This window comes from Chelonia mydas, chromosome 18, assembly GCF_015237465.2.
Source record: "Chelonia mydas isolate rCheMyd1 chromosome 18, rCheMyd1.pri.v2, whole genome shotgun sequence".
In the NCBI taxonomy this organism is placed as follows: domain Eukaryota; kingdom Metazoa; phylum Chordata; order Testudines; family Cheloniidae; genus Chelonia; species Chelonia mydas.
Window position 1 is genome coordinate 18,714,453 of NC_051258.2, and position 27,253 is coordinate 18,741,705.

At 45.4% G+C, this 27,253-nt stretch overlaps 1 protein-coding gene across 1 annotated transcript in view; it reads right to left on the reverse strand.

Annotated features, from left to right (window-relative positions):
* The window catches only part of TTC34 (tetratricopeptide repeat domain 34), a 45,268-nt gene extending 34,846 nt beyond the window's left edge, over positions 1–10,422 (reverse strand). The window contains exons 1-3 of the mRNA XM_027832375.3: positions 10,294–10,422; positions 5,963–7,628; positions 4,195–4,420 (exon numbers count right to left, since the gene is read on the reverse strand). Coding sequence (XP_027688176.2) covers positions 4,195–4,420; positions 5,963–7,566 — 1,830 coding nt within the window. The 5' untranslated portion in view covers positions 7,567–7,628; positions 10,294–10,422. The remainder of the gene's footprint in view (positions 1–4,194; positions 4,421–5,962; positions 7,629–10,293) is intronic.
* Positions 10,423–27,253: the final 16,831 nt, after the last annotated feature.

Consider the following 27,253-nt stretch of genomic DNA (forward strand, 5'->3'; position numbering starts at 1 on the left):
AACAGTTTGGCATTGAACTAGAGCAGTATTTCTCAACATGATCCCCAGGGATGGTGATGAAAAGCAGTGAGGGGTGGGGTGGGGGTCAGAAAGTGTCAACATTTTTATTCCAATTCTAAAGCAAGGAAAATAAAATTTTCCAAATAACTTCAGTGCAGCCCAAACCTTCAAAGTGTGTGAGGTCAAATACTAATAGTAAAACTCCTGTAACTTCACCCCTTTCACATCCACACAGGGGGCCTTACCTGCCCTTATGCTCCCCTGCCAACCTTCACCCTTCAAGGTCAAGTATTCCCTTGTCAATCTCTTGAAACACACACAACAATAAATTTGATGGGCTTTGCATTGCTATTGTTAATACACTTTTTACTTTCCCCTTTATAATAAATCCAAAGTGGGGCGGGTCATGAAAATGTTTGACTTTCAATAAGAGACTGTCAACCTGGAAAGGTTGATAAACACTGAACGAGAGCCTATCATTTAGAAGGATCTTCAATCTCAATGTAGACGCCACATCACGAGGGAATAACCAGTTTGGCAATGCAATATTTGGGCATTCAAATGCAACAGCATGTTAGCGCTACTCTCCCTGGCTCTGGATGGGGCCATGAAACATTGAAACAGCACACATTTTGAAATAAAGGCAGGAAAAATGTTATCCAAAATTCCCAGCTTTGGAGTAGGTTTGTTTTGAATTTGGGGAGAAAGGTTGGGTTGGTTCTTATTAGAGAAGGTAAAGAAAAGGGAAAAGAATTGTGAAAAATTTCATAAAATTCAGAGAGCTGAACGGTACCGTAATGGCCCCCAAAGAGATTGGTCTGGTGGAGAGACTGGGGTAAGACTCTCAGTTCTGGGCCATAAAAGCAAAAATCAAGGAGTTCATGAAAAGTCATCGAAGAACCACCCCTGGTTAGTGCTTTTTACAGCTGAACTGACAATTAGGGTAAATGTGTAGGTCCAAATATCACAACAGAGGAACTTTTCCCTCTAATGTCCCCTACGGTGCTGAAGGCCACTGTGCTGCTATCTTTTGGATGATAATACGCAAACCAATCAGTAAAGATCCCATTTACAGTATTCACAAGAACAATGTCCTGGCTAAATTCCAACTCAGAGCACAGCTGCTTTTTGGACAGTCAATACAGTACCTGGTTGAAAGTGCGCAGAGAACTTACCATAGCAGAATGTGATTTTTCTGTTACACTTCACCACGGGTGAATTCGTTTTAGTGGCGGGTGACATGAACTTCATTTCATTTGCAGGGGAAGGAAGGTTGCTGTGTAAAGGTCAGGGTATCTTTATTACCTCCTTTTAAAAAAGGTGCTTTCCGTTGCACCAGAAAGGCAAGTCCACAATTTGGATAGGAATTTTTGCATATAAAAACATGGTGCAAATAGAATACAGGGGCACTGAAGCCAAAATGAATGTAGTGATTTCAGATGCTCCCTCCCCCCCACCCCTTAGGTACCAATTTTGATGAGAAAAAGCTGACACTAGGCTCAATTCTTCACTGCCATATAGATGCAGCTGGGCAGGTGTAAAGCAGATGTCAAATCTCACCACTCGAGGATTGCACCTACCCTGTACACTTCTGCAGTGATTGACACTTGGTGCAAAACAAGCGCAGGTGGACTAGTGCAGGCATGTGAGCTGCCACATTATGGGGCAGGTGGCAGTGTGGGAAATCTGCTACTCTCTTTCAGACACTGATCTTCAGGGTTTTCTCAGTGTTCCTGGTGGCTATCAAAGCTTGCAAGACTTGGAAAATTGGAAAGGAAAGAAAAATGTCCACAAGAAGTTTTATGCCATCAGTGTCAGAGTTCAAGTGTGATTCTATCATGGAATATGACCCTTTGGCCAAAGAGTAAAGCAATGGATTTTCAACCACTGTTTTTGTGCATATCCCAAAAGGGAAAAAAAATTGTGACTCCAAATAACAAGTACAATAAAAAGTTTGTTCAAAGTCAGACGTTCCAAGGACTATATGTGAACTCTGACGAGTGGTATCGCTCACGCAGAGCCCTCACATTCTTAGCACATAGCACAGAAGCTTTATACTCCACAGGGGAAAAATAACACCTTTGGTTTGGTGGAATACTTTTCTCCTTTTCATTGGGAGGCTTTATTACACAGTTTTAAAATGCAACAGTGTCCTCTGCTGGCAAACTCCGGCCATTTAACCGTTTAATCTTGGCAGTTACATCTGCTTAGCAGAAATAAAAATTCTTGAATCCCTTCCAATTTAACAAGCAACCTCCCTATGCCCACAAGCAGTGGTCTCTTTTATCCAAGGGACCCCAAAACACTTCTGCCAGTGATAACATATTAAGCTTAATATTTTTCCTACTCTATTTATATTTTAGTGGCACCTGCAATATGCTGGGCTCCACCTAGATCTGCAGGAAGACACACTTTCTGACCAAGGAGCTCCCTTCTAAAGTAGGCAGGTCTTATTAATTATCATCACTTTTGGATCCAATGAAATGCGGAAGTTAAAGAACGTGTTAAAGTTCATGCAGCAAGTTTGTGTCCATGAATCCCAGCTGTCCTGGTTCCTAGAGCTTTGCCTTCGGCGCTAGATTCAGTGCCACTGCTACCACTGTGTATCGGATCATGGTTACGGAGTTCCTCCTCCATACATATATGTGCCGCTGATGCTCTCCCCCTGGGATGCCCCACATTGTTAGGAAGTTATAATGGGTGGATGCGGTTTTACTGTGGCAAAACACTTCTTCCTAGAGTTTCCAAACTTGGTTTCAGTGGGAGCTGTGTGTATGCAATGAACAGGATAAGCAGTCTGCGGGTGCTGAGAGGAAGATTCTGTTTATCAACTGACCTTGATGCTCTTTAAGACAAGCCGATACCTAAAACCAGAGAGGGGAAGGGACCTCTGGTTCTCTTAGTAAGTACTAAGCAGGGCAGGGTCAGAGCTAGAAATGGAGTTCATTGTACCCCAACTTCTTAATCACTCGCCTTCCTGGTAGCTTTTCACCTGATGGGTCAAGTATTAGGTTTCCTAGGTGGGGTTGGTAAGGGAATTAGATATTCTCAGATTTCAGGTGAATGTAGGATTTAAACCGCAATTCTCAATCAATGATTTCCACCTGTGAGTTGAGTGATTCCACAGAGACTCTAGTTCCCAGGTGGCAGACAGTAATTCTTAACCCATCCACTAGGGAATAAATTTCATAAGATTACTGCTTTATTTGCAGGGCCATAAACACAGACATGTTCTCTGCTTTGGAGAGACATGAATCCGCTAGCCTGTGACATCCCAAAATAAGGCAACAGTTTGCAGATCTTCTTGCTGCCTCATGTAGGCACCGGGAAAGAGTTGCAGAGACTCTTTCATTAGCAAGACTGGATAGCTGCAGAAGAAAGGCAATAGCCTATTTCCTTCCCTTTTAAGGGAAAATTACCAATTGCATCAATGATATTACCACCACGGCAGCACATTCAATCATGCTCTATCTAGTTAAAAGGCTCTGCTGAAAGTGTCATTAAATGAAATGTGATGAATGGGCTGCATTTGGTTGTGTCCTTGTAGAGCTTGTGTTACAATCCAAGAGCTTCCCCTTCCAAGCCTGAGTCTGGATCATCAAAGTTGTGTTAGTGGCTGGGATACTTAAATCTAATTTTAGCTCTGAACTTCACCATGTCTCCACCCCTGGCTCTGCTGCTATGGAGTCGTGCTGCACACCAGCGATTTTAATTTAAGACGTGAGACGCACTTGACCAGGATTGTATTATTTTTGGTCATATTAAGCGTGTTACCCCACATGTACATGGCACTATTTGTGGCAGACGCTCCACACTGCTGGGTGAAGGGATGTGTAAGTAGGTCCACTGTAACTATCCACAGGGAAATGACGATACCCTGGGAATTCATCTGAAACTTTGCACGTCCCAGAATTAGAGCGGGTTGACAAGTTTTGAATTTGAAAATCTCCAGCAAGAAAAGGGACTAATTTTTCATGAAAATGTTCATGAAAGACTAACCCATTTTCCAACCAGCTTGCCCCAGAACGTTGCCAATATTCTTGTCCCAGATCACGACACACAAATTGTTTGCAAACACCACTAAGTGCGTACATACAGCATCCCTTAACGTCAGCCAATGAGAACAGTGGACTCCCCAGTCATTTCACCCACAGGACTTTGCCTCGCCCTTGTTGCCAGCCAGATGCTTTTTACCTGAGTCCCATCGTACAAGAATCCCTTCTTCAGCTGCAGCAGCGCCAGCCTTGCCAGGATGGGAGACCTCTGGGGATTCCTAGAGAGGGCTACCAAGAGGACTCTGTGAGCTTCTTCCACCCGATCCAGCTGGTACAGGGCATCGGCACACAGGATCTGAGATGCTTCATCAGAAGGGTCCAGCTCCATCAAGAGAGAAGCCAGCTGGTGAACCCCGAAGGCATCCCTGCATAAACAAAGGAAGAACTGCTCATAGTTCTGGTGGAGCTTATCTATTGCTCAGACAGAGCAGCTGGCTCTGAATGAGCCCCATATTAAAATGGTGGCCAAACGTTACAGTCTCCAGAAATGGAGAACTTCCTGTCACTTAAACATTTGAGCCACACTGTAAACATTTCATCAAATGCCTATTTGTAAATGTGCTTATAAGTGCAGGTGAAAGCATGGCTCCAAAAGAGGGTCCAGGTCCAGGATAGGGACTCCTAGACACTATTGCAATACAAACAATAAAAATCATAGGTATAGAAAATCACATATTGTCTCATTTGAAGAACTCTCTCCTGCTAAAAATTGCTATAAAACACGTACATGGGAACAGCCTTGTTAGATAGCCTCCTGCTGTAAGAACACTGGAGTAGGACCCAGGAGATCTGGGCTCTAGTCTAGGCTCTGCCACTGGTCTATTGGGTGACTATGTGGAAGTAATTGCCTTTCTGTGCCTCAGTTTCCCAATTTGTAAAATGGCAATAATGACACTGACCTGCTTTGTAAAGGGCTTTGAGATCTACTGATGCAAAATGCTGTATAGACCTAGGTATTATTAATAAGAGACCTTTCTAAAGTATCCCCAACTGTATAGGCTAAACTGTGCTGTCTGAGTGAGGGACTCCATTTGCCATCAAATTTCTAAACCCATTTCTTTCCCAATCTTTAGAGCCGGTCAGAAAATAGTTGAGTATTTTCCAGGAAGAATATAGAAAGAAATGAAAAAAATAGGGTTTTTGAAAATGTTTTACAGAAATTTTCTGTTTCTTCGGATGAAACGCTGAAAATTGGACACAAATGTTTTTGGTTTTCAATTCCTTATTGAAATAGGGGGCAATTTATTAATAAATACAATTTTTCACAACCCCTTCCACCCCCCACCGCAAAAAGCCATTTTTCATTAAAAAAATCAACTGAAAAATACAACCAGCTCTGCTAATCTTATTTATAGCACCCTCCCTCGAAGAAAGTGGAGCAGAATCTTAAATGGATTTAGATGCCATAACTCTGCTTTGATTTGTTTTCCCCCTTAAGTGTTACATTCATTAATTTAGCATTGGAAAATGGTACCAGACTGCCAGCCCTGGATATGAACTTATTCTCTTATCCTCCAACAAAGGTGCAGCACAGATAGCAGAAAATCAAACATCCCTTGCAGTCATTCACCCCTGATCGGGTAGGATCTCTTTTAGAGCGCATAGGGGAGTTGTCTCCATGGCCCATTCAGTGCTTGAACTCTGCTGAGACTTCCAGTGAGGGGGCCTATGAGCACCAAAAATGATTGTTTTTGTGATCTGGATATCTACTCCATGAGAAACCAGAGTGAGATCCCTCTGCCTCTTTTCATCAAGGACACTGAGCAGCCATCAGATGTTAATGGCTTTTGCCCATTACCAGTTTAGGCTGGGTTCCCACCAACTGGTGACCGAGACATGAAAGGGTCTGAATCCCATTCCCATTCACCTGAGCCAATCAACCCCCCAAACCATACCCTTAGCCATACCCTTCTTTTGTCAGGAATCCATTCAGTCCTGCTCCTTTCTTTTGCCTGAAGGCTGAGCTGCCTTTTGGAGATGGCTTTTTCTGGAGTATCTTCTGCCCTTCTTCCTGGAGCACCTTCAGGAGCAGCCCTCTTTGGTTCCAGGGCACATAGGACTTGACAGTGAGGATGGTTTCGTCTAATCTCAGTCGACAGGCAGTGATATAATCCAGGGCCGTGAGGTAAGGACTGCCACCCAAAATCCGGATGAGTCCCCGCCCGCACAGGGCTTTCACACAACTGTTGGGGTGTGGGGAGTCATGCTCGATGACCTTCTGGAAGTCTGGCAGGGCTTGCTGACAGTCATTGGCGTGGAGGTAACAAAACCCGCGCAGGACCAGGAGGCTGTTGTAATAAGTATTCTGCTCAGACTCCAAGAGGTGGCTGCAGATCTTCAGGGCGCTGTGGACGTGCCTGCTCAGCAGCTGGCAATCCGCCAGCCGGACACTCAGCTCACGCCTGGACCCTGGGGCGATCTGAATGAGGAACTGGAGAGTGTGGATGACTGGGGAAAGCAGTTCTCTGCCAGCATCATCTCGGAGCTCCGGCCGAGAACGCACGGCTTCCCTGTAGGCTGCAAACTCTACATCCAGGACAGCTCTGGCCTGTTCTTTAATCCTCTCAGTGTCACAAGATGAGAAAAGCTCATCAAAGTGCTGCTTTGCTTGGCCAGGGCTTATCCTGAAGGCATCTATCAAGTCCTGCATCATCTCCTGTGTCCGCCCACCCAAGGAGAAGTAAGCAGCGGCCCGGCCTAGGAGGACACCCAAAGCTCTCTCATCTCCGAACTTGCTACCAGCAGATAAGGCTTCCATAGCCTTGCTGTAAACTGCCACACACTCATTGAATTTGTGTTTCTCGTAGAGGTATGCGGCCTCTGCCTGGCATACCTGGATGCCATTCGGTGCCACAGCAACAAGGAAGTCATAACAGTCACCCAACTGGCCATCCAAGGCCCTGCTATCTGGGCCTGTCTCCCGTTGCATTGATAGGTAATCAGAGAAGGTCTGGATCACCAGTGGCAGGTGTTCCCGCTGCCTGCTGCGTAGATACGCCACTGTCTCAGCTCGGTGCGTCACGAAAGCTTGTATATAGTCCACAACTCCGTTCCCAGACTGTGTCCCCGACAGCACCCGTGCCAAAGCCCTCGTCAGCAGCAGGTCCACTGAGTGTTTGGGAGGAGTGCTGAGCAGGGCATTGCACCGGCTCACCACCTCTTCATAGCGCCCCTGCCTGAGCATGGCCTCCAGCTTGAATACAGAGGAAGCCAAGTTGTTGGGGCTTAGGGTGGATAGGAAGACTGCAGCTATTCCCACGTTGAGTGACACAATGGCCAAGTTGTTGCAGTGTATGCTGGGAATCTGACTCCTGCCTGTGCACCACGTCTCCAGGGTAGCTATCACTTTCTCCCAGGGCCCCTTCCCAAGGGACTTGACTTTCTGCACTGCCAGGAGTGCACTGCAGCTGAATGCAGCCATGTAGAAAGCCGTGGCCAGCGGCAGCTCATTCATAGCTAGGTGCTGGTCCCCTTCCTTGCAGAGCTGCATGGCAAGCTCCTGAGCTGACATTCTGAACACAGAGGCATTTACATCTTCAGCAAGTGTCGTTTCACACGCACCCTGTCGCGTGCCTGTAGAACAGAAATTAGAGCAGTTAAAACTAAGCACGGTGCCACGGCTCGTGGGCATCCATTGTTTTTTCTAAGCCATCAAGCTGACAGACACAAACAAGGGCCTCAGATGTTTTGAAGGTCACAGAGTCCTACAAAGAGCAAAAACTTTGGTCACTGAAAAGTATGCACTTGTAACCGAAAAACAGTCCCTTCCCCAAGCGCTCACACTCTAAGGATATGATGGTAGACCTTGGGTGGATACAAGAATCAGGGGGAGCACAGAATATGCTACACAGATCTGCATGTGGAACAAGAGAGGAGAAATTTGCCCTCAGTATTTAATCCTGAATTGTGTTGTTATATTCCATTTGACAAAATATATGAAATATTTTCAGTCAAATACTGGAGGGGGGGAATTTAAACATACTTGTGTAATAAACAAACCTACCATTACTCTGCTGCTGTCTTCCAACTATCTCCCTTCCCCATCAAGCACATCTTTCTCTACCCTCCAACCATAGAGGGCTGTTCCCTCCCTTCCCCCAACCATCCTTTTGGACCTGTTGTATTAATTTAGATGGAACATATGGACCCAAAGAGTCAAAGGCGTTAACATAATCCAGTCACTGTCCAACATTAAACCGTTTTAAATGAAATTCGGGGTTTGGTATGCAGAGACCTCAGCTTGGTAAACCCATCATTACAAATCATTTAAACCTTTTATTAAAGATACAGAAAGCAAGGAAATATAGTTAAAGCATTGGAAAGGTAAAGTATTAAGTAAGGCTTTCATTTTTAACAACATCTCTCGTTCCCTTTCCCTTTTGCTGGAGAGAGTTTTTAAAAGGAGCTCCCCTCCCCTTGTTTGACAGTCTATCAGATGGTATCAAAGATGGTAATCATAGGGGAAAAGACAACGAGGAGTCTGGTGGCACCTTAAAGACTAACAGATTTATTTGGGCATAAGCTTTTGTGGATAAAAAACCCACTTCTTTAGATGCATGGAGTGAAAATTACAGATACAGGCATAAATATATATTGGCACACGAAGAGAAGGGAGTAACCTTACAAGAAAAGGGGGGAAAAGAAATAGGGGAAAAGAGAAGAAGTTAGCTGAGATGGGATGGAGCTGGTGTTATTGCTGCTGTTGTGAAAGTCCAATCCTGTTTCCTAAGAAGATAAAAGAAGATAAATGCTCACAAAAGTGGAAAGAAAAGAACAGCAAAGCTGGAAAATGCAGATTCTGGCTTTGGTATTGATCCACCCTGCAGGAAAAACAGGCCCAGCACATAGTCTTATCAGCCACTCCGAGACCTGGCAAACTTGTACCAGCCTCGGGTTATTGTGGGCATTGCTTTTAGCTGCCTCTCTGTTCACGGGCTCACAGCAGTGCTGCAGACTCTTATTAAACGGAAGACAAAGAGGGAAATAGGAAAGAGAAGGAATAAAGTGAGGAGGGAAAAGGATACATTTGGGGGGTTGAAACAAAGTCTCCCATCCCAGTTGGTGTCTGGGATCCAGCCAGAGCTGGTGACGGTGGCCTATGAAGGTTCCTAAAATGAATATTGAACATTCAGGAGCAGTTGGGGAAAGCAACATGCAGTTGCCCCAGTTAGCTTTCCGCTACGACCCCAAAGTGTCCCTACTCTTGCAAACAGCACCGTGCCCAGAGCGCAAGCCTTCGGGACACCAGTCTCATATCTCACCCTGGAGACAGCAATCCCAGCAGCACAACGCACTGCCCCAACGCCACATCAGTGAACTCGTTCAGCTCTAATTTCTGAATCCCCAGCCCCCAATAAAGTCATCATCCCTTATCGGCTTCCGTGAGAACAAAGGGTACACAGCACCTTTTACATGACCATCAAGTGCATAGGTATACAGCCAGCTTTGGGCCCACAGAAGATACCATTTGGGGCCCTGTAGATGGTGCCTTTTATAACTTGTTTACCCAAAACATTTGTTGCATTATCCAAACTGAAAGTGTACAATTTTTTTTTAAAAGAGGAAATAAAGTGGATGCTCAGCATGCCAGTTCTTTGGTGCTGGGGCTGCCTTTTCATTTTGTGTGCGTGCGGCACCTAGCACAATGGGCTGCTGCTCCCCACGTGGAGTCTCCAGACGCTAATTATAACCCGAGGGGTAAATTTCCAAATGCCCTTCCCTGATTCTGGGTTTGCTCTGTCTGATTCTGCTCTGCTCTGTGCTCCTCCCATCCCTTTGTCTGACCCCCCTCCCTCCTCACTCCACCTGCACCATCAGACTCCCTCTGACAGCTGGACGCTAGGAAATAAACAAAACCAACCCCCCGCACATACTGCTTTGCCCGCTGTTTGCCTTTTCCCCTCTATCAGAAATCAGTCAGACATTGTTGCTTTTCTGGGTGCTGGGAGAAAGCAGGGAAGGGGAGGAGGCAATTTCCAGCCTGTCTTTGTTTCTGAAGCTGGGGGGTTGTGTGTGGGGGGTGTCAGACTATTGGCACAAGTAGCCAAGTCTGCATGGATTCTTCCCAGCTTTGGTATTGGAGGGGAGGGGGGCTCACATTCACTACGAAAAGGTGGGAATCTACAAAGGTTAGACAGGGACCAAACCCAGAGCGCCTCACTCCCCAGACAATGGGACAGAAGAGCAGAGGAAACAAAGGGCAGGGGGAGAAGGGCACGAGCAGGGCCTGGGAACTCACGTCTGAACACGCTCGCTGCGGTGGAGGTGCAGGGTGATCTTGGAGATTCCTTGCTGCTGCACTCAGGAGAGGTGACTGCCGCTGGGAGAGGTGGGGTGAGAACTGGCTGGCTCGGTTCATCCTGCCACATGCCCTGTTACCCAGGAGACGGTAAACACTAACACAGGCTTCTGTTCCCGCAGGCAGAGGATGGCTGCACGGTGCAGGCGCACAGACCCTGGCAGGGGCACTGTGGCAGGGCTCGAAGCCTGAACTGCCAGGTCTATCTATCTATCTATCTATCTATCTATCTATCTATCTATCTATCTATCTATCTATCCCCACACATCCCCCCATCTATCTATCTATCTATCTATCTATCTATCTATCTATCTATCTATCTATCTATCAAATGACCTTCTAACCCTATGACTCTATCTCTCTGTCCTACTAGTCTCATGCAGTGTAGTTGTCGCCGGGTCGGTCCCAGGATATTAGAGAGACAAGGTGGATGAGGTCATACCATTTATTGGATCAGCTTCTGTTGGTGAGAGAGCCCAGTTTTTACCTCTCCCACCTGATCTCAGCTAGAGATTGCAGCTGGGCTGGTGTAGCTACGACCTAGCTGCAGTTCCTACTTCACTGTCATGGCAGAGGCTTGTCATTGTCTCCCTTCTGCTCCCCATCTGGTATCGGGTGATGCAGTGATGTAGCGGTGGCAAAAGTCATTCACCGGGGCTTTGTTGAGCTCCCTGACATGGCGGCTCTGCATCGCAGAAGCAGCTCGCAATGTTGTGGAGGACGAAGCATCGGGCCACAATATGGCACCTTTCTGCTGAATATTGCAAGGTGCTCTGTAAATGTGGGTCATTCAAATCCTGCAGCGAGTTGGCTCCCTAACTTTCTTGGGCTCCTATGAAGATGCCAGCCTCTGTCGTTATTCAGGAAAAATGCCCGTTGCAGTCAGTGGTGGAGTCTGGCCCATGAAAAATGGAGAGGGAACTTCAAGATTAGGTCTAGGATGAACGGAAAAAAAGTAAAATACGGTTTTGTTTTAAAGGTAACCATTTGGTCTGACCCAGTATGGCTGTTCTTAGGTTCTTATGTTCATTCCCTGGAGGATTTGACTGCAAACACAATGTGCATTATATGGCTGGGCAGCCAGGGAGGGAACCTAACATGTAAGTAGAAAATGAAACTGACCACTCTATTTTCACTGTCCAAAATAGTGAAATGTGGAAAGGGAGCAAACAGATTCAATGGTGCACAATGGATTTTTGACATTATTAGTCACAGGTAAGGAATATTTTTCAGGATGTGGCTCGCCTGACAGTGTTCCTTTAAACCAGGACTGATTCTGAAGTCCAACGTTTCCTTGATCTGTATTCTTTGACATTCAAAGGGGAAAACATTCCCTATGATTAATATAGAATTTTTTGACAGTTTATTAAGAGATTGCCCATTACTTGGCTTTGATTACTTTCATTTTAATTACCCTAATGAGCCATCAAGAAATAATTTAGTACTGCTGTCACATCAGGCCATAGGTGATATTGCTAGGAAAGACCGGAAGGCATAAAAAGGAACAGTTCTGCAATAGAAATCACATTAGCAAGGGCCGAGTTGATCAAACACATGGGCCTCATCCCTCCTCCACTGTGGTTCGAGCTTGTGGGAATGCACGCAATGAGGCTGGTGCTCTCGATGAGTTGCGGTCCATGTTTCAAAAATCATTACCCATAATTTGACTTCGCTGTGCGAGGGAGGGAGGTTTCATATCACTGGTCTGGGTATCACTTCCAGGGACATCTTGTCCCATGGATGCAAAGGTCATGGAGAAAGACAATGTCGTCCATTCATTTAAAAAAAATAAAATAACCTTAGCACCAGATGAGATGAGGGTTCCACTGTGCTGGGTGTTGTACATGCACATAACAAGAGACAGTTTAACAATCTAAGTGGACAGGACTGGCAAAAGGTAGGAGGGAATAATAGAGACACAGAGAGGTGAAGCAACTTGTCCAGCACCAGACACTGAGTGAAGGGCCGAAATAGACCTCAGGTTTCCTGGCTCCCAGTCCTGTGTCCAAGACACTGGATCATGCTGCTTCTCCCGTATGGTAAAGAATTACTGTGATGCAAATGCTCAAACCAACACAGAGAAAGAGCAAGAAGACTGTTTATCCAAACATTAGTTAAATATTAAATACATTACAATAGCTTCTCCTGTTGTTGTAGCCAGGTGATAAATTTTTAAAGGGGGCTGGAGCGGGTAGGGAGTACAGATGGCATGCTAGCTGGAGTGCCCTTGAAAAGAGTGCTGTTCAGCAGCATGTGGATGGAATTACCTTCCTCCTTAAAGATGCGGGCTGGGTGCTAATAAGAAGTTATTATGATAATCCTTGTATTTGTTTCTGGAGTGTCCGCAATGCTGGACAAAGCTGGGGGCTATATATAACAGGACCCTGCCTAGAGGGGTTACAAGCCAAAGGCACAACGGAAGCATTATAGGAGAAACAATAGAACTCCATGATGCATATTGTAGACAGTAAATAAATCTACATGCTACAGACACGGATGGGCATGGGGATAAAACCCCATGATCTTTGGGACCAGAAATATGGGCCTCAACTACTTCAGTTGTTACTGGTTGTAGGGCTTTTTGTTATACTTATAAGAAGCACACGGGATCTTTATAGGGGAGAAGGCAGCACGCCACATTTATTGAGAATACAACAGTTAGCATATGCTTTTCAATCACACACAAACACACACACAGTCCTGCCAGTCGATGTTTATAGTTACCAGTCCAGAGTTTGGATCAATCTAGTGGCCAGCCAGATTGGTCGCAAAGGGGAGCAGGGCTCTGTCGGTCGCGATCTGATGCTCCTGGAGTGTGGCAAGACGAACCCAAAGTCCCATGGCAAAGCACCCTGTTCTTAAAGTCTTTTTTCTCTGTTGAAGTCTATGGATTTTGCTGTTTCAGTTTGTGACCGATTACTTCTTAATTGGTGTATCTTTTGATGCATCTTCCAATACACCCCCGAGAGGGTCATCCTGTCCTGGTTCCAGTTTAATCAATTGTCCTGTCTTTAGAGGTGCGTGCCAGTCAATCTGCCCTTCCTTCATTATGGATGCACGTTGATGATTCTCTGGTCCTTAAGTCTCTTCACTCCTTCCTCCTTGACCATCTGGCTATAACAATGGCCTTCACACCTTATCTTTTCCTGATGCATACATTCCTTGTTCACACAAACAGTCTTTTACGGAGACCTTTGAGAATACAAACAGTGTCAGTTTATTTTGAATCTCCTTAACATAGACACAATACAAGATCCTGTCTCTTACTTACTAAACCTTAAAACAAAGAAATGTATATTTAACTAGAGTGCCTAATTTGTAATACATATAGGACACCATAGTAGACATTATAACTTATTCTAAAACAAAAGGGTGACCATAATCAGTCATAAGGATTGTTCTGGTCTGTCCCTGCCTTAACATCAGTACAGACACTGGCAGTCTGTCAGATGCAGTCCTACCAATGTCCCAGAGGGTCATTCCTTTCTGCTATTCAAAAAGGGTGGCTGGTAAAATGAAATCAAGACATAGTACCTCTATTCTTATAGTACAATTATAAAATCCTGCTCCTACATTTTGTCCTTTCTAGAGAATGTGGCCACTAGAAGGTGACAGTGACACAATCATCGTTATACCGACGAGGTGGATCTTCAGAAGATTTTTGAAGCTTAGATGGAGGTTGGCAGGAGTATGGAGAGGCACTAAATACATACATGGAAGTGAGAGGGGGAGGGACAGAGAGAGCGAGGGGATGTGCTTTGGGGGTCTAGTCCTTAGCCCATTGAAGACAAGGGAAAGAATCCCACTGACTTTAGGGGATTCTGAAAGCACCTTAGTGTAGGGTGACCAGCCAGCAAATGTGAAAAATGGGGATGGGGGACAAATAGGAGCCTATATAAGAAAAAGACCCAAAAATCGGGACTGTCCCTATAAAATCGGGACACCTGGTCACCCTACTTTAGTGTCCCATTAGGGGTGAACTAGACCCTCAGGACCTGAACGAGGCTTCCTGTGTGTGTGTTCAGCATTAATAGTACAAAAACATATAGTATGTCCCCTATGTATTTGCGAGAAAGATGAACCGTGTGTGCAGAGGAATGGACTGAGGAGGAAAGACTGAAGAACTTAAATACATATGATTTAGCTAACTTGTGAATCAGGATAGTTGAAGATGCATCTACGTGACATGAAGGGTGCAAAATCCAAGGAAAGATAGGAGTTCCTTGCTTGGTGCAAGAGTCTGTAACCTAAGAGCAATGAGCTACATTTAGAAAAAGAAAACACCCCAAAAATGACTCGTGACCTGTTAGACTGAGATTATCAGTTGTGTTGCTTAGAGTCAAGGGGCCAAATCTTGCTCTCATCTTCACCTATGTGAGGGCTGAGGACAATGGAGTGACTCTGGTGTCAGGGAGAGAAGGAGCTGGCCTGTATTGAATAATAGATGCTAGGTGACTGAGAGCTCATGACACTCAAGTCAAGAGGCTCTGCTGGATGTCATCAGCTTTGAAGCCAGATGATGAAATTTCATCCCCAAGTGTGTTCAGTTCTGTGCTCACTGCCTACCCTGAGAAGTAGATTGTGGGGAACTTGGATGTAAAACTGAGCTAGGGAACTCCTTTCTTGTCAAGGAAATCTGCATCCTGAAATCGCCATGCCCCCCTTGCTAGTGCTGTTAGAGTAGGAGACTAGGAGTCAAGACTCTGGAGGTGTATTCTTGGCAGGCTGGCCAAAATTTTTTTAATTAAACATTTTCTTGTCAGAAAATGGGGTTTTGCTGAAATCAAAATGTTCTGTTGGGAAAATTGAAACTCAACGTTTCATTTCAGCACAAAACTAAAGGTTGAAATATCGGAAGTTCCTTGTCTTGATCAGCTCTTCTTTTTCCTTCCACTGACTTGCTGGTTGCTGTTGGGAAATCTGCTTTACCCCTGTGCACCAAGTTATGCGTCAGAACAACAGGGAGAACAATACAGACCTGGGGCATTTAAAGGCGACCCAATCAATGTTTGTGAAGTGCTTTGAGATCCTCGGCTGAAAGCTGTTACAGAAAGGAGAAGTCTTATTTCATGACTCAACCCCAATTTCTCTGCAATGTTTTAAAACTTTTTGTGCTGTTTACACTTCAGTAAAGCCCGGTAGGAGTGGTCTTTGCTGGATGACTTGTCCCATTCAAAGTGCTCTGCTCCCACCACCTGCTTTTGCCCTGTCAGCTGATCCCAGCACTCCTGTTCCTTATGTATATTTAATCACAAATGAGTCAGCACATGAAACAAAACTGATATATATCTATAGCTATACATAGATGGGTGGGGGAGAAGGAAAGCAGAAACCCATTACTATTTCTCTATGCAACTGCCCAGTAACCCATGTCTTTAGCCCAATTACAATTACAATGCATATGATCCAAGCAAGGGATGAAAGGATGTACTGGTAAGAGCATTTGAACAAGATTACAAGAAAGTTATGGTCACTCTGTTAGAGAGAAGTAACCCTTTTATTAATATTATGGAGATTAAAAAACAACAGCAGATGCCCCTGAGCGTCACCCCAAAGGCTTTGCTGGTGCAGCCATTGTTTGGGATGGAGCTATGGGGGACAGTGACGCACCAGCATACATTAATTAGTTCCCTGCCTCCCAGTGCTAACGGGGGCAAAGCAGAGCTCCCAGCCAGCCAGGGAGGAAGCCCTTCTCATCCAAGCTGGGTAAGAAGTGGGGTTTGAGCTTGGAAGAAGGCCCCTCGTTTGGTCCCAGTGTCTCCATAGACTCTGATAACTGCTGAGTGACACTCATGCTGATTTGATGCAGTTGCACGTGGTCGCTGAATATTTGGCAAGGGGCAACATTTTTAGTTCCTGGGCAATAATCAGTGATCATCTCTAACCACCTTGCATTCCAGGAGCAAGGCTGAGAAGAAAAAAATGAGCACCTAATTCTCTGAGCCTCCCTTGCCTCTGTGGAATGGACCATTCCGTTAACCCTCTATTCAGCCAGTGGTCAGTTTTTCATCTCTTTGCAGTTTTTGTAAAACATGATCCAGAGTGTGGAAGCCTGGGTCGTCCTGCGGTGTGATATGACTCACCTAATGCTTCGGGGAAGCGTAAAGTGCTTTAGAGATGGATTGGCCCCTCCGCAGTCATCGCTCCCCACTCCTTTCTTCCTCTCAGTCCCCGCTGCTCTAAAATCTATGCGTGTGGACATTCCTGTTCGAAATCTCATGATCTGACCTGTTCCTGTGGCATTTCCCATCCAGTTCTGCAGACGTGAGAAATTCTGGGCCAGTCTGGCTCCCACTGACTGAGAAATATGCAGACATTGAGGGACTTTTATGAATTGAACCTCAGAGCCTTTTACCTGGCATTTATCTATCTAGTTTGGGCCTGATTTTCAGAACTGCTGAGCACCTACAACACCAGTGGAAGTCAATGGAGAGGAAGGTTTTGCTCTGTGGTTCAGGCACTGTGCTTGGGCTTGGAAGACTGGGTTTAACTCCTGGATCTGCCACAGGCTTCTTGTGTGGCCTTGAGCAAGGCAGTTAATCTCTCTGTGCTTCCATTCCCCCATCTGCAAAATGGGGAGAATAATCTTTCATATCTACCATCCTTTGCCTGTCTTGTTTATTCAGATAGTAAGCTCTCCGGGGCACACTCATGTGTGTGTGTGAACTCATGCGCACACAAGGGGGCCCTAAGCTCAGGTGTGGCTTCTGGACATTATTGTCAACATAAATAATGCTCATGTTTACAACTCCACACTGGGTACTCAACTCCTCTGAAAATAAGGCACTCACTCATCTGAGCACTGTAAGACCAGAGAGTGAGGAACCGGTGTTAATCAACCTATGTTACTCCTCACATTTCAATATTGCACTTCCAAACATTTTTCTCTCACTCTTTCCCCACGCTGCAACTTTATAACCAAACGGGGATACAATAGCAGGTGACTGTTGGGGATAACTGATTTGGTTACACGATGTTCTCAACTTATATTGGTTTGAACTAAGTTTATCAATCAGGCATGGAAACATTAATCACCCAGAAAAAATAACACACAGCGAAATGACTTTTCAAAATGTTGTTGGTATAATTATCATCTTGCCCATTACATTAAATGCCACCATTTATAACTGTAATGTTTAAGTATGCAAACAGTAATTAACTTGGTAATGAACTAAGGACCCCTGTGCCTCTCCTCCCTCAGCTAATTTGCATGTTAATTATCATTAGCAACTGGGGAAACAAGTTATAAACAGCTTAATTAGCAGCTTAATCATTTTTACAAGAAAATGTGCCACACTTTGATACATGAGCAAGAGTTAGATTAATGAAGTCAGATGAGAATGTTTTTCCAGCGTCGTTTCCAGACACAGCGCTGTGCTTAGAACTGGGAGACCTGGATTACCCACAGACACACACACGCATCTCAGGGGTTCGGGCTTCATTTTACAAGCAGGGATTGTGTAGGTAGAGGGCTTTCTCAGCATCTAAGGAGGAACTGGCCTACTTCTTCGTGTTGGAAAACAAACAGTTCATTTACAACCATCAATAGGCCATGGTGGAGTTTGGTGCTTTGTGATGACAGGCCATAGAACCATGAGACTTTAGGCCTCAGTGATAGTTGTCTGTTAACTATGCTATTGCTGGTCCTTTCTGCTGTCATTTGATTGGCAGACTGCTGGGGGATGCCTGGTCTAGTCAGCATCATGTTAGATACATTGGGTGTGCCTGTGTAGTCCACACCCGCTCAGTGTGGAGCTCTGTCCCCCTCTCCTGGTGAATGGGCCGTATGTGGAGATCGATGAGCCTGTTACAGCCTTGGCTAATGGAGTTGCATGTAGTAGCTGAGGACGTCGAGGTCTGTGCTTTTAGAGCCAGAGGTCCTCGGTGCCCCACACACAGCACTAGCTTCCCATTGGGGCATTGAACCCTGATCCCCCTAAGGACTCTTACTGTGCATACATATGGCAGCTCCGCAGATCAACGCATTCTCAATGGCTATAGCCTGGGATATCTTACAGCGCAGCCAATGCCAGGGTTGCACCTGGAAAACCCTGATCAATCCAACAGCTGAGCTGGTACATTCCGCCTTGCTTTGCTGGTGCTTGCTACAAAACAGCACAGGGGATGGATAAGTCTTCTTCTGAATGTGGTTGGGCAGATGTGTTCTTCCCTGTGTGCCAGCGCTAAGCCAGTGCCCAAGAGGGCAGGCACGTACCCACTCGGGAGTGCCGCTTTTGGGATAAGACATAAACACTGAAATTTGGGCCAAGATTTCCCAAAATCATTTCCCGCCCTTCAAAGGGGCCAGATTTTCAGAAAGTACCGAACACTCGTGCTGCACAAATCAGGGCCTTTTGCAGTCTCTCAAGTTGGGCACCCAGCAATCAAAGCTTTCCAGTTCATTAGTCTCTTCTGAAAATGGTGGCCAGTAATGCCTCCTTGTGGGTCATATCCAGGGGGGTTTAGGGACCAAATAAAAGCCGGAAGGGAAATGTCACAAAGTGGCTGGTTAGACTCTTTAATAACAAAGAAATTTGTTTATTTGATGGAAAGCTCTGAGGCTTTTTTCCTCCCTGAAGCGACTAATTATGAAAGAGGCACGGTTGGGATTGTTATCCAGAAACTTCTGATTTCTGCTTCTTTCTCAGCCACTAATGTGCTATGTGGCCTAGGGCTAGTCATATAGGTCTCTGCCTCAGTTTCCTTATCTGAAAAAAGAGAGAAGCAATTAGATCTGCCTGTAGAAGGTATTTTCTGGGAAAATTAGTGAAAGAAATATACCAACAACTTGCATTTTTTGAAAATATTATTTGCAGACATTTTCCAGTGTTTCAATGAAAAGTTGCAAACCAAAATATTTTGATTTTTCAGGTTTTTTTCTCTCCTCCCCCCTCAAAAAAGGGAAATTTTAGAAAGAAACAAGTATTTTCTGCACAAATGTTTGTTTAAAAGAAAGAGGTCATTTTTCGTATCTCTATTACAAAATATTCAATGGAAAAATTTCAACCAGCTCTAGTTGCTGTTATTATTATTATCATTACAATGGGGATGGGTTTAATACGAAGGAGAAATAATTAACCCAGTCTGGTCACATTGCTAGTGCCACATGCCCCCATTTAGTCTACACTAAGGCAGGGGGCATTGTTGGGTTACCTGGCATTGCTCTTCTGTGTGTATGTGATGAGGTGTCTACCTCACACAGGGGAACAAAAGGATAACAGTCAAGTAAGAGCCCAATTAGCCCACCTGGCTGCACCTGCAGGCGCCAGGCTTGATTTGTTATTACCCCTGGCTGGGCAGGAGCTGGGGCTTCTTCACAAAAGAAGAAGTGAAAGCTACGGAGGGGTGGGCCAGTAGAGATACCCAGGAGAGAGGAGGTAAGGACTGCCCTCTGTCTGGGAAGGAAAACTGAAGAAGGCCCCAGGGATGGAATTAAACCTCGTGGTGAGGCCTGGAAAGGGGACAAGGCACAGAGAGGCTGTCCTAAGAGGTTGGTGTTCCAGCAGAGAAGGAAGGAGCTGGGAGGAGCTAGGGAAACGGCAGAGACCTGGGGACCAGAGGAGCGGCTGTGTTAAGCACAGGCTGCAGGGAAGCTGCACAAGGGGCTTGGTGGTAGGAAGTGGCCCAGGCAAACAGCAGTGTGGCTGAGTAGCAGACCTAGCTGCTCCGTACAGGGTCCCTGAACCAAAGCTGAGAGTGAGTCTGGATTCCCTTCCCAGCCCTGAGGAAGGGGTGTTTGAGTCTGATGTAAGGACTGTTGAGGCTGGGGGGTGTTTGAAGATGGAGTGTCAGGCATGGGATGAGTAATAGCCCAAGATGGGGCAGAACGATCTTTTGTGTTGGATGTTTTATTGTACTTTTGTTACCCCTGATGTGGAGCTGACCTCAGTGGAAACTCTGAGTGTGGAGTGCCTACTGGCCTGGACCCTGCGTGGTTAGGTAGAGAACTTATATTTGTTGGTGGGAAAGAGGGAATTCAGACAGGTGGCTTTTCCTGCATGGATTTCTTCTTGTTGTGACTAAAGGCTTTGCCTAATGCAAAGTATAACAACGCCAGGACCATCAATGTGCTACGTGCAGTGGCCACATATTCTTCATGGCTATCTTCAGGGATAAAACATGGAAGTTTTGTCTTTAAAAATTCTAGGCCCCCTGGAACCTGAGCTGAAGGGGAATCTCTGGCCACTGTGGCAGTATTAGTCTGTTATCTTTTGTGGGCAGTTGCTAGATAGAGTCTGACATAGTTCAACTGGTCTGAAACATTCTATCCAGTATGGTGTGTGTGCACAAACCCACATGCAATTGTGTTTTGGACATACACAACTGTGTGTGCAGTAAGGAGGTGAGAGTGAAGAGCAGAACATGTAATTCCTGGCCCCAGCCATGCTTCCTCCTAGGAATTCATGTAAGGCTTGTTCTGTTTGGTTTTAATCTTGAGGCGGAGACCTTCTTTGCCAACATTTCCCTTGTCTCCCATTTCTAGGCATTGTTAACTTGTTGGGAATTGTTCTTTCATTGTTTCTGCTTTGTTATCTTTAAGTGGGCTTCTGACCAGGAGGATATATATCTATATCAGGGCTTTGGACCTCACTGCAGCTACCCCATTTTTACTCGAGCTGAGCATCTTGACAGAACTTGCTAAAACACCCAACCTGTCCTTTCTTTGCAAGCAGTGGATCTCCTGTAAAATCTGGAATGGGTTGTATAATTGAATTAATAAACTCGTAAACCCTACCTCCATAGTCAGATGAAGACTAGATAGAGCTTTCCTGTGGGCCTTTATGCTTCTAGTCACCTTCTTGCTAGGTAATGATCTCCAGATGGGAACTCTCCCTGTTGCTTATGTAATGAATAAACGGTTGCCCTGGGAGATTTTTCCATGTTAATTTGCCAAGAGGGCTTTGTTTCTTGATCAAATGAACTAACGTGATGAAGGGGTGATGGAGATATTTGTTTGCAATAGCATAAAAGCATTTGGCTGCAGAGGAACCGTGGCGTTAGACTGGGAGGTTTGGTATCTGACAGGGGCCACGGTCCATTAGGGCCTGTTGCCAAATCCCACAAAGTTCATTTCATTGCAGGCTTAAACCAGATTCAAGAATTCTGCTTGCTTGAGTGCCAGAGGAATCTAGTGACTCAGTCCTTGGAAATAGCAAAAGTTATTAAAGGTAACATGTTACACAACATTATTGGCTCAAATGCACCCTGGTGTTACTCCATTTTGACCCTATTGGCTGACTGTGTATTGAACTGCATTCAGTAGCAGTCTTGCCCTTTGGGGGCATCTGGAGGCAACACCATGCTCAGAAAATGAGAAGATAAAGTCCCCTTCACCCGTTTCTGTGCACCGTTCACAGCTGTTACCAGGATCTGGCTTACGTCTTCTGGCTGAAGGATCCACGCCAGGGTGCTCCCGGTGGCAGGGTGCGTATTTCAGCCAGGGCTTCCACCGCCACAGCAGCAATGGAGTTCTGGAGAGGCACCTGTGCGTGGGTGAAGAGAGAGTCACTGCAGGACTTTGCCAAGTGCCCTCTTTTAGTAAGTGTAAGTGCCGCTGAGGGGGGTCACAGGTTCTGACTGAGAGTTGCTACTCACTGAGCAGCAGCCAGCCTGAAGAGTTGTGGCATTAGAGCGGTTTCTGATGGTTTTTCTCTAGGGCAGCTTCATTTGCAGTGTCTAAATGATATAAATCATTTTGGAATCATGACCTGTTCCCAAACTGGAGAACTGAATGCTGGATTCTAGGGAAAACTCTCTCATGAGTTCTGAGTGTGAATGTAAAGGAGCACCCAAGTGACTTTGCTATTGAAAGAAAAAAGTATCCTTAGACACCACCATAATACAAATGAAAAATAACAATAATTAGAACCCAACAGCACAAAGCTTGGGGATAGTGCAGTTTCTGCTTGCGGCTACTGGAAAGGCATTTCAAATGGGACATTCGCAGAAGAAGTGATGGGATAAATAGTTTAAGCAACATTAAACTAATGGGTAATATCACCAGATGCTCACATTGTAACGTGCCAACTGAATACATTAATTCTGAGAACAAATTGGTACTTAACTGTTTTCAGTGGGTTGTGTTATGGGATTATATATCTGGAATAAAGATACAGGCATTGCATATACAGGTAAATAAGGTGCTTTGATACCATAATGAGAGTATAGTACAGATACCTTAACGGACAGAAAAATCCCTTGTATGTGAATTGATTGACACTGTAAATCCGCGGTAAGTGGAGAATAAATTCCTGGTGGAGAAAATTGATGCCAATTCATATACCCTAGTTTTATGGTGTGTGAAAAGAGATCTGAATTTATACAATTAAATAACAAGCTCTAAAGCTTTGGGATAAAGTGATTGTCTGTTCTTTTCAAGCCTGGATTGTACTGTAAGTAATTCTCTCTGAATTTCATCCTCCTGTCATTCTAAACCATTACCAGTAGAGGGTACCAATGCACCGTTTGTGTTTATACGGATAGTCACCTTTGGAAATCCTGAATCTTTCCTTTGTGTGGCTAAGCTGGAGCCAGCACAAAAGCAGAAAGCTGTTACCTTATGGGGCTTGGGAGTTTTGCTCACAGAATTTGCACCAAATGGCTGGTCGTGTGATGGTCAGAACAGAGGGGTTTGTCTTGGAAACCTGAGACTCCAATTCTTTTCAGACTTGGAAATTAATTTATTTTGTGTCCTCTTCTAAATCTGTGTTGTGGGGCATCACTGGCCTGCCCCTCTGATCTCTCTCTCTCGTTTCATCTGGGTCCCGGTGCGGGTGACTCTCTGAAATTTCCCAGATCAAATTCAGCTCAAGCAGAAGCGTGGCTTCCTCATCGAAGCGTATCTCAATGGGCTTGAGCCACGTACGTGTATGTGTGTGTGTGTGCACAGAGTAGCCTGGGGGGAGAATTTCAGAAAATCAGGCCCTCTTGTGGGATGTCTACTCTTTTCTACTTCCAATCAGTTGGGAAATATCATAACAATGGAATTTTTTATCATATCAGCTTCTAGTGTTAGCTGGGACTCAACCCCTTCTTCACCTGTTATTTTCCATTTTTAACGGAACTGTATGCACCTCACAACAGTTGTGGTCTGGAATTTGGGTGAAGGTTTCCAGAGAACTTGTGCGAGGTGAACTGGTTCGTCCTGAATTAGGATCTAGAAATTCAGCCAGTATTTTGTCACTTTCAAAGACCAGGTAAATTATGATGATCAGTGCAGAACACCTCTGAAGAACACGCAAGCGATCTCCAGTTTTGTGTTCATAAGTGTCCCGTTCCCATTAACCGAATACTACCCTAAGTGGGCCTGAGGCATGGGTCTGTAATGAAGTGTAAATGTTAACTCCTGGTCCAGTTCAAGCTAGAGGAAGCTTTGCCATTGACTTCAGTGTGTCCAGGCTCTGACTCCTAATTTTGGTCTCTTCTGTTGAGACCATTACGAGTTTGAATCCATTCAAGATCAGTTGTAGCTGTTCACTGGCATCTGTGTAATGAGCTGGTGGCTTCGGTCTACTGTGGCAGGTATAATTGAATGTCACAAGAAACCCACCCCCAAGCACTGTGCTAATACACAGCACTTTTCATCCCAAGATACCCATCCACTTTGTAAAGGCGGGTTTTATTATCCTCACTGTACAGATGGGGAAACCGAGCTGCAGAGATTTGCCCAAGGTCACATGCTGCATTCGTGGTAGACTTGGGAAGCAAACCTAGATCCCCTGACTCCCAGTCTGTGGCCCTGTTGCCTGTATCATGTTGCCTCCTTAGCTCTACGAAGAGGCCAAGACCTGAATGGGTTTGGCGGCTGAATTACCCTCTCAGTTCTAGGGCTAATCTCTCATGGCTGGCACGAGGTGTGTTGCTGCTGATTTGTTAATGATCAGATGACATTCGCTTCCATAGCTCACAAGCTGGCACCTTTTACGAGCACTAAATTAAAATATTATTGCACCTTCATGTTAGGGTAAAGCCCGGAGTCCTCAGTCAGGCCCAGGCCCTGCCCTATGAATATAGACAAAGATGACCTGTGCGCCAAAGAATTTACATTCTGAGAAGGTAAATGATGTATGAAGGGTGGGGAAGAAGAGGAATATAATTCATCTAGACACATCCATTTGCATTTTGTAATGTATTATCGCTAGATAAAGAGTCAGCTAAATGCTGAGAAATGGAGACTTTCCTGCATCATGCAAGAAGGTACGAAGCTGATCCTCATCTGGGGGAAATCCGAGCAGCCCTCTGAGGCCAATGTGCAAGTCAAGGGAGCGTCTCTGGTTTACACTAGCCGAGACTCTGGCCTGGTGTGTGTTGTTTCCTCAGTCAGTGGCCCACAACACTTCCTTGCGAGGCATGGTGCCCTCCAGAACGGCATCCGGTGCCCAGAGCGCATCCCACGCTACCTTCTACGTGTTCTTGATCAGCCCACGTAGTCAGTGCTGCTGAATGTTTCCTCTGTTACTGAACCTGGAGTGAGCATCTCTATTTTAATGTAAAGGCACGAAACGACAGCTCAGGGGTTCAGCATCCCAGTTTAAACTTCCTCTTCAAGGGCATTTATGCTTCAGCAAATAGAATAATCATTTAAGAAAAGAGATGAGACGCTGATAAAGGTGCTCAGTGGATTGTTTCCAGTAGCCTGTAAATACCAGGAGATAGCCCCTCTGACACCTAGCACAAAGCCAGAGGCAGCTTCGCTATAGAATCCACCCTGGAGTTTTCTTTCTCTTGTTAGCACTTTAGCAGGGGCCATCTTGATGAGCCAATCAGCCTGGATCTTTTGTTCCTAGAAGTGTAATTGTTTGCCCTTGCTGCTTTTTTGTCTTGGCCTGATATTGTCTTTGGGGTAGTCTTTTCCTTGAGCCTGTGCAGTGCTTACCACAATGGGGCTCTAGCCCTTGGTTGGCGTTGCTAATAAACCCTTGTGGTATCCCAGCTGGCTGCTGTGGAGACTTCCAAAGCAACGTATTTACTCAACCAGTTCTGGACCTAATCCTGCAAACACTTGGTTTCAAGAAGCACTATATGCTAAATAAAGCAGTAAGAGTTTGTGGGATTTGGCCCTTAAGCTCTCCTCTTCCCTGCCACTTGAGCAGAGGTGTGAATACATCCAGAAGAACACCAGAGGGAGCATAGGAAGGAGTGAGGACAAGGAGAAAAAATGAGATGGTGGGAGCACTATGGACTCCCATTGATTTCACTGGGCTTTGGATCAGGCCCTTTGGGAGTCTGCTTGAATAAAGAATTTAATTTAGTTGCACTGGCTGCTCATCTGCGTCACCCCAACTCCACCAGAGAGCTGGCCTCTGCACACGCATGCCCTTGTTACAAACCCAACTAGGCAATCGTTGCCTTTGGGGTTGTTCACCAATGCTCCTGGTCTGACCGACAACCACTGCGACACCCTTTGACGTGTCCTCCTTGTTCCTAGAGGCAGGACTGTGCTATGGCCACTTCCTTCTTCTGGCCACCACTGCTGACCCTTCACGTGCAGCCTTCCAGAGCAGGGAGCAGCTGTTATAACCTGCCCCCCAGCACACTGCGCACACACGCTCCTTTCCCCAGCAGTCAAAAGAAGAGGAGATTAAAGAGAAGTAAACATCAACATTTTTCTTTTTTCCTTCCTTCCTTGGCCCAAACCACAGGCTTCTCTTCATTCCTTTCTATTGTGATCGTGCTTAGAGGCTCAATCCCACTGTTCTAGACACAGCCCAAACAAGCCCTTGCCCCGAACAGCTTACATTTTAGGTGTGAGATGAGAGGCAGGTGGCTACTGCAAATGGGGGAAGCAGAGAATAACCATGAGCTGGGTACACAACGATCAGACCTTCGTGGGTATTTGAAATCAGTAGCCGGATCTGAATCCTCCAAGGTGGCCCCCTCTCTTCTGTCAGACATTATCCTCAGCTTAGTCCTGTTCCAATGATAGATTCCATCCTGGATCCAAATGTGGGACCTTGAGCGTATCCTTTGATCTCTGGTCTTGTCTGTTGCATGGATTGGGATTGCAAAGAAGAAACAGAACATTTAAGACAACAGCCTGTTCATTGTACTAGGATGTAAATACTAAAATAGTGGGGAAAACAAACCTATAGATTGATAGATGCCTGTAGTTTATAAGTTATTAAGCACTAGGTAACAGATTTGATTAATTTTGTGCCTGGAGGGTTTTTCTTTTCCTTTTTTAAGAATTGGAGAAAACAAAATATTTTTCTAATTAAATAAATCTACGGTACCCGCTAATGGGGCCCGTCTGTGCGCTTGTCACAGAGCACTGGGAGAAGTGGAATAATGATTTTATTTTTTCATTAAATAGAATTATAGGCAGTTACTCAAAGCAACTGTGAGCCTAATTGAAAGAAAACCATTTCTTCTTAATTTACTTTCATGGTTCCGGATGATAAAAGAGTGTGTTCGCTGGAAAATTAAATAAAAAACACAACGCAAGGAAGCTTGAAATATTGCTTGGCAGGCACAGGTGGGATAGACGAGCCCGCTGCTAACATGACTTCCTTTTAACTTTAACTCGAAACTTTGAGTGAGTTCAGATACCAGGGTTTCCACTGAGAAGCCATCCTCCCTGCTCCAGCCCCTTCCCAAGGTTTTATTCAAGCCTTCGCTTCAAAGCCAAATCGCTCAACTCTTAATTTAGTCATCCCCCAAATCAACCATTCCATACGGTCTCCTCCTGCGGTCATGAGCCTAGAGTTAGATTGTGCCTCAGACTGCGCTCTGGCGAATGGCAGTCAGAGGGAGTGAAACCCGTTCCTCATGCCCTGCATGGGCTAGCCTACCCTACCCATACCTTAGCTCTATGTGCCTAGGAGTAAATGGGGCTGCTCACGCCCTCCGAGGAGCAGATGGGGAATGAGTGGATCCTTGGCTCCGCTCTTCTCACACTCAT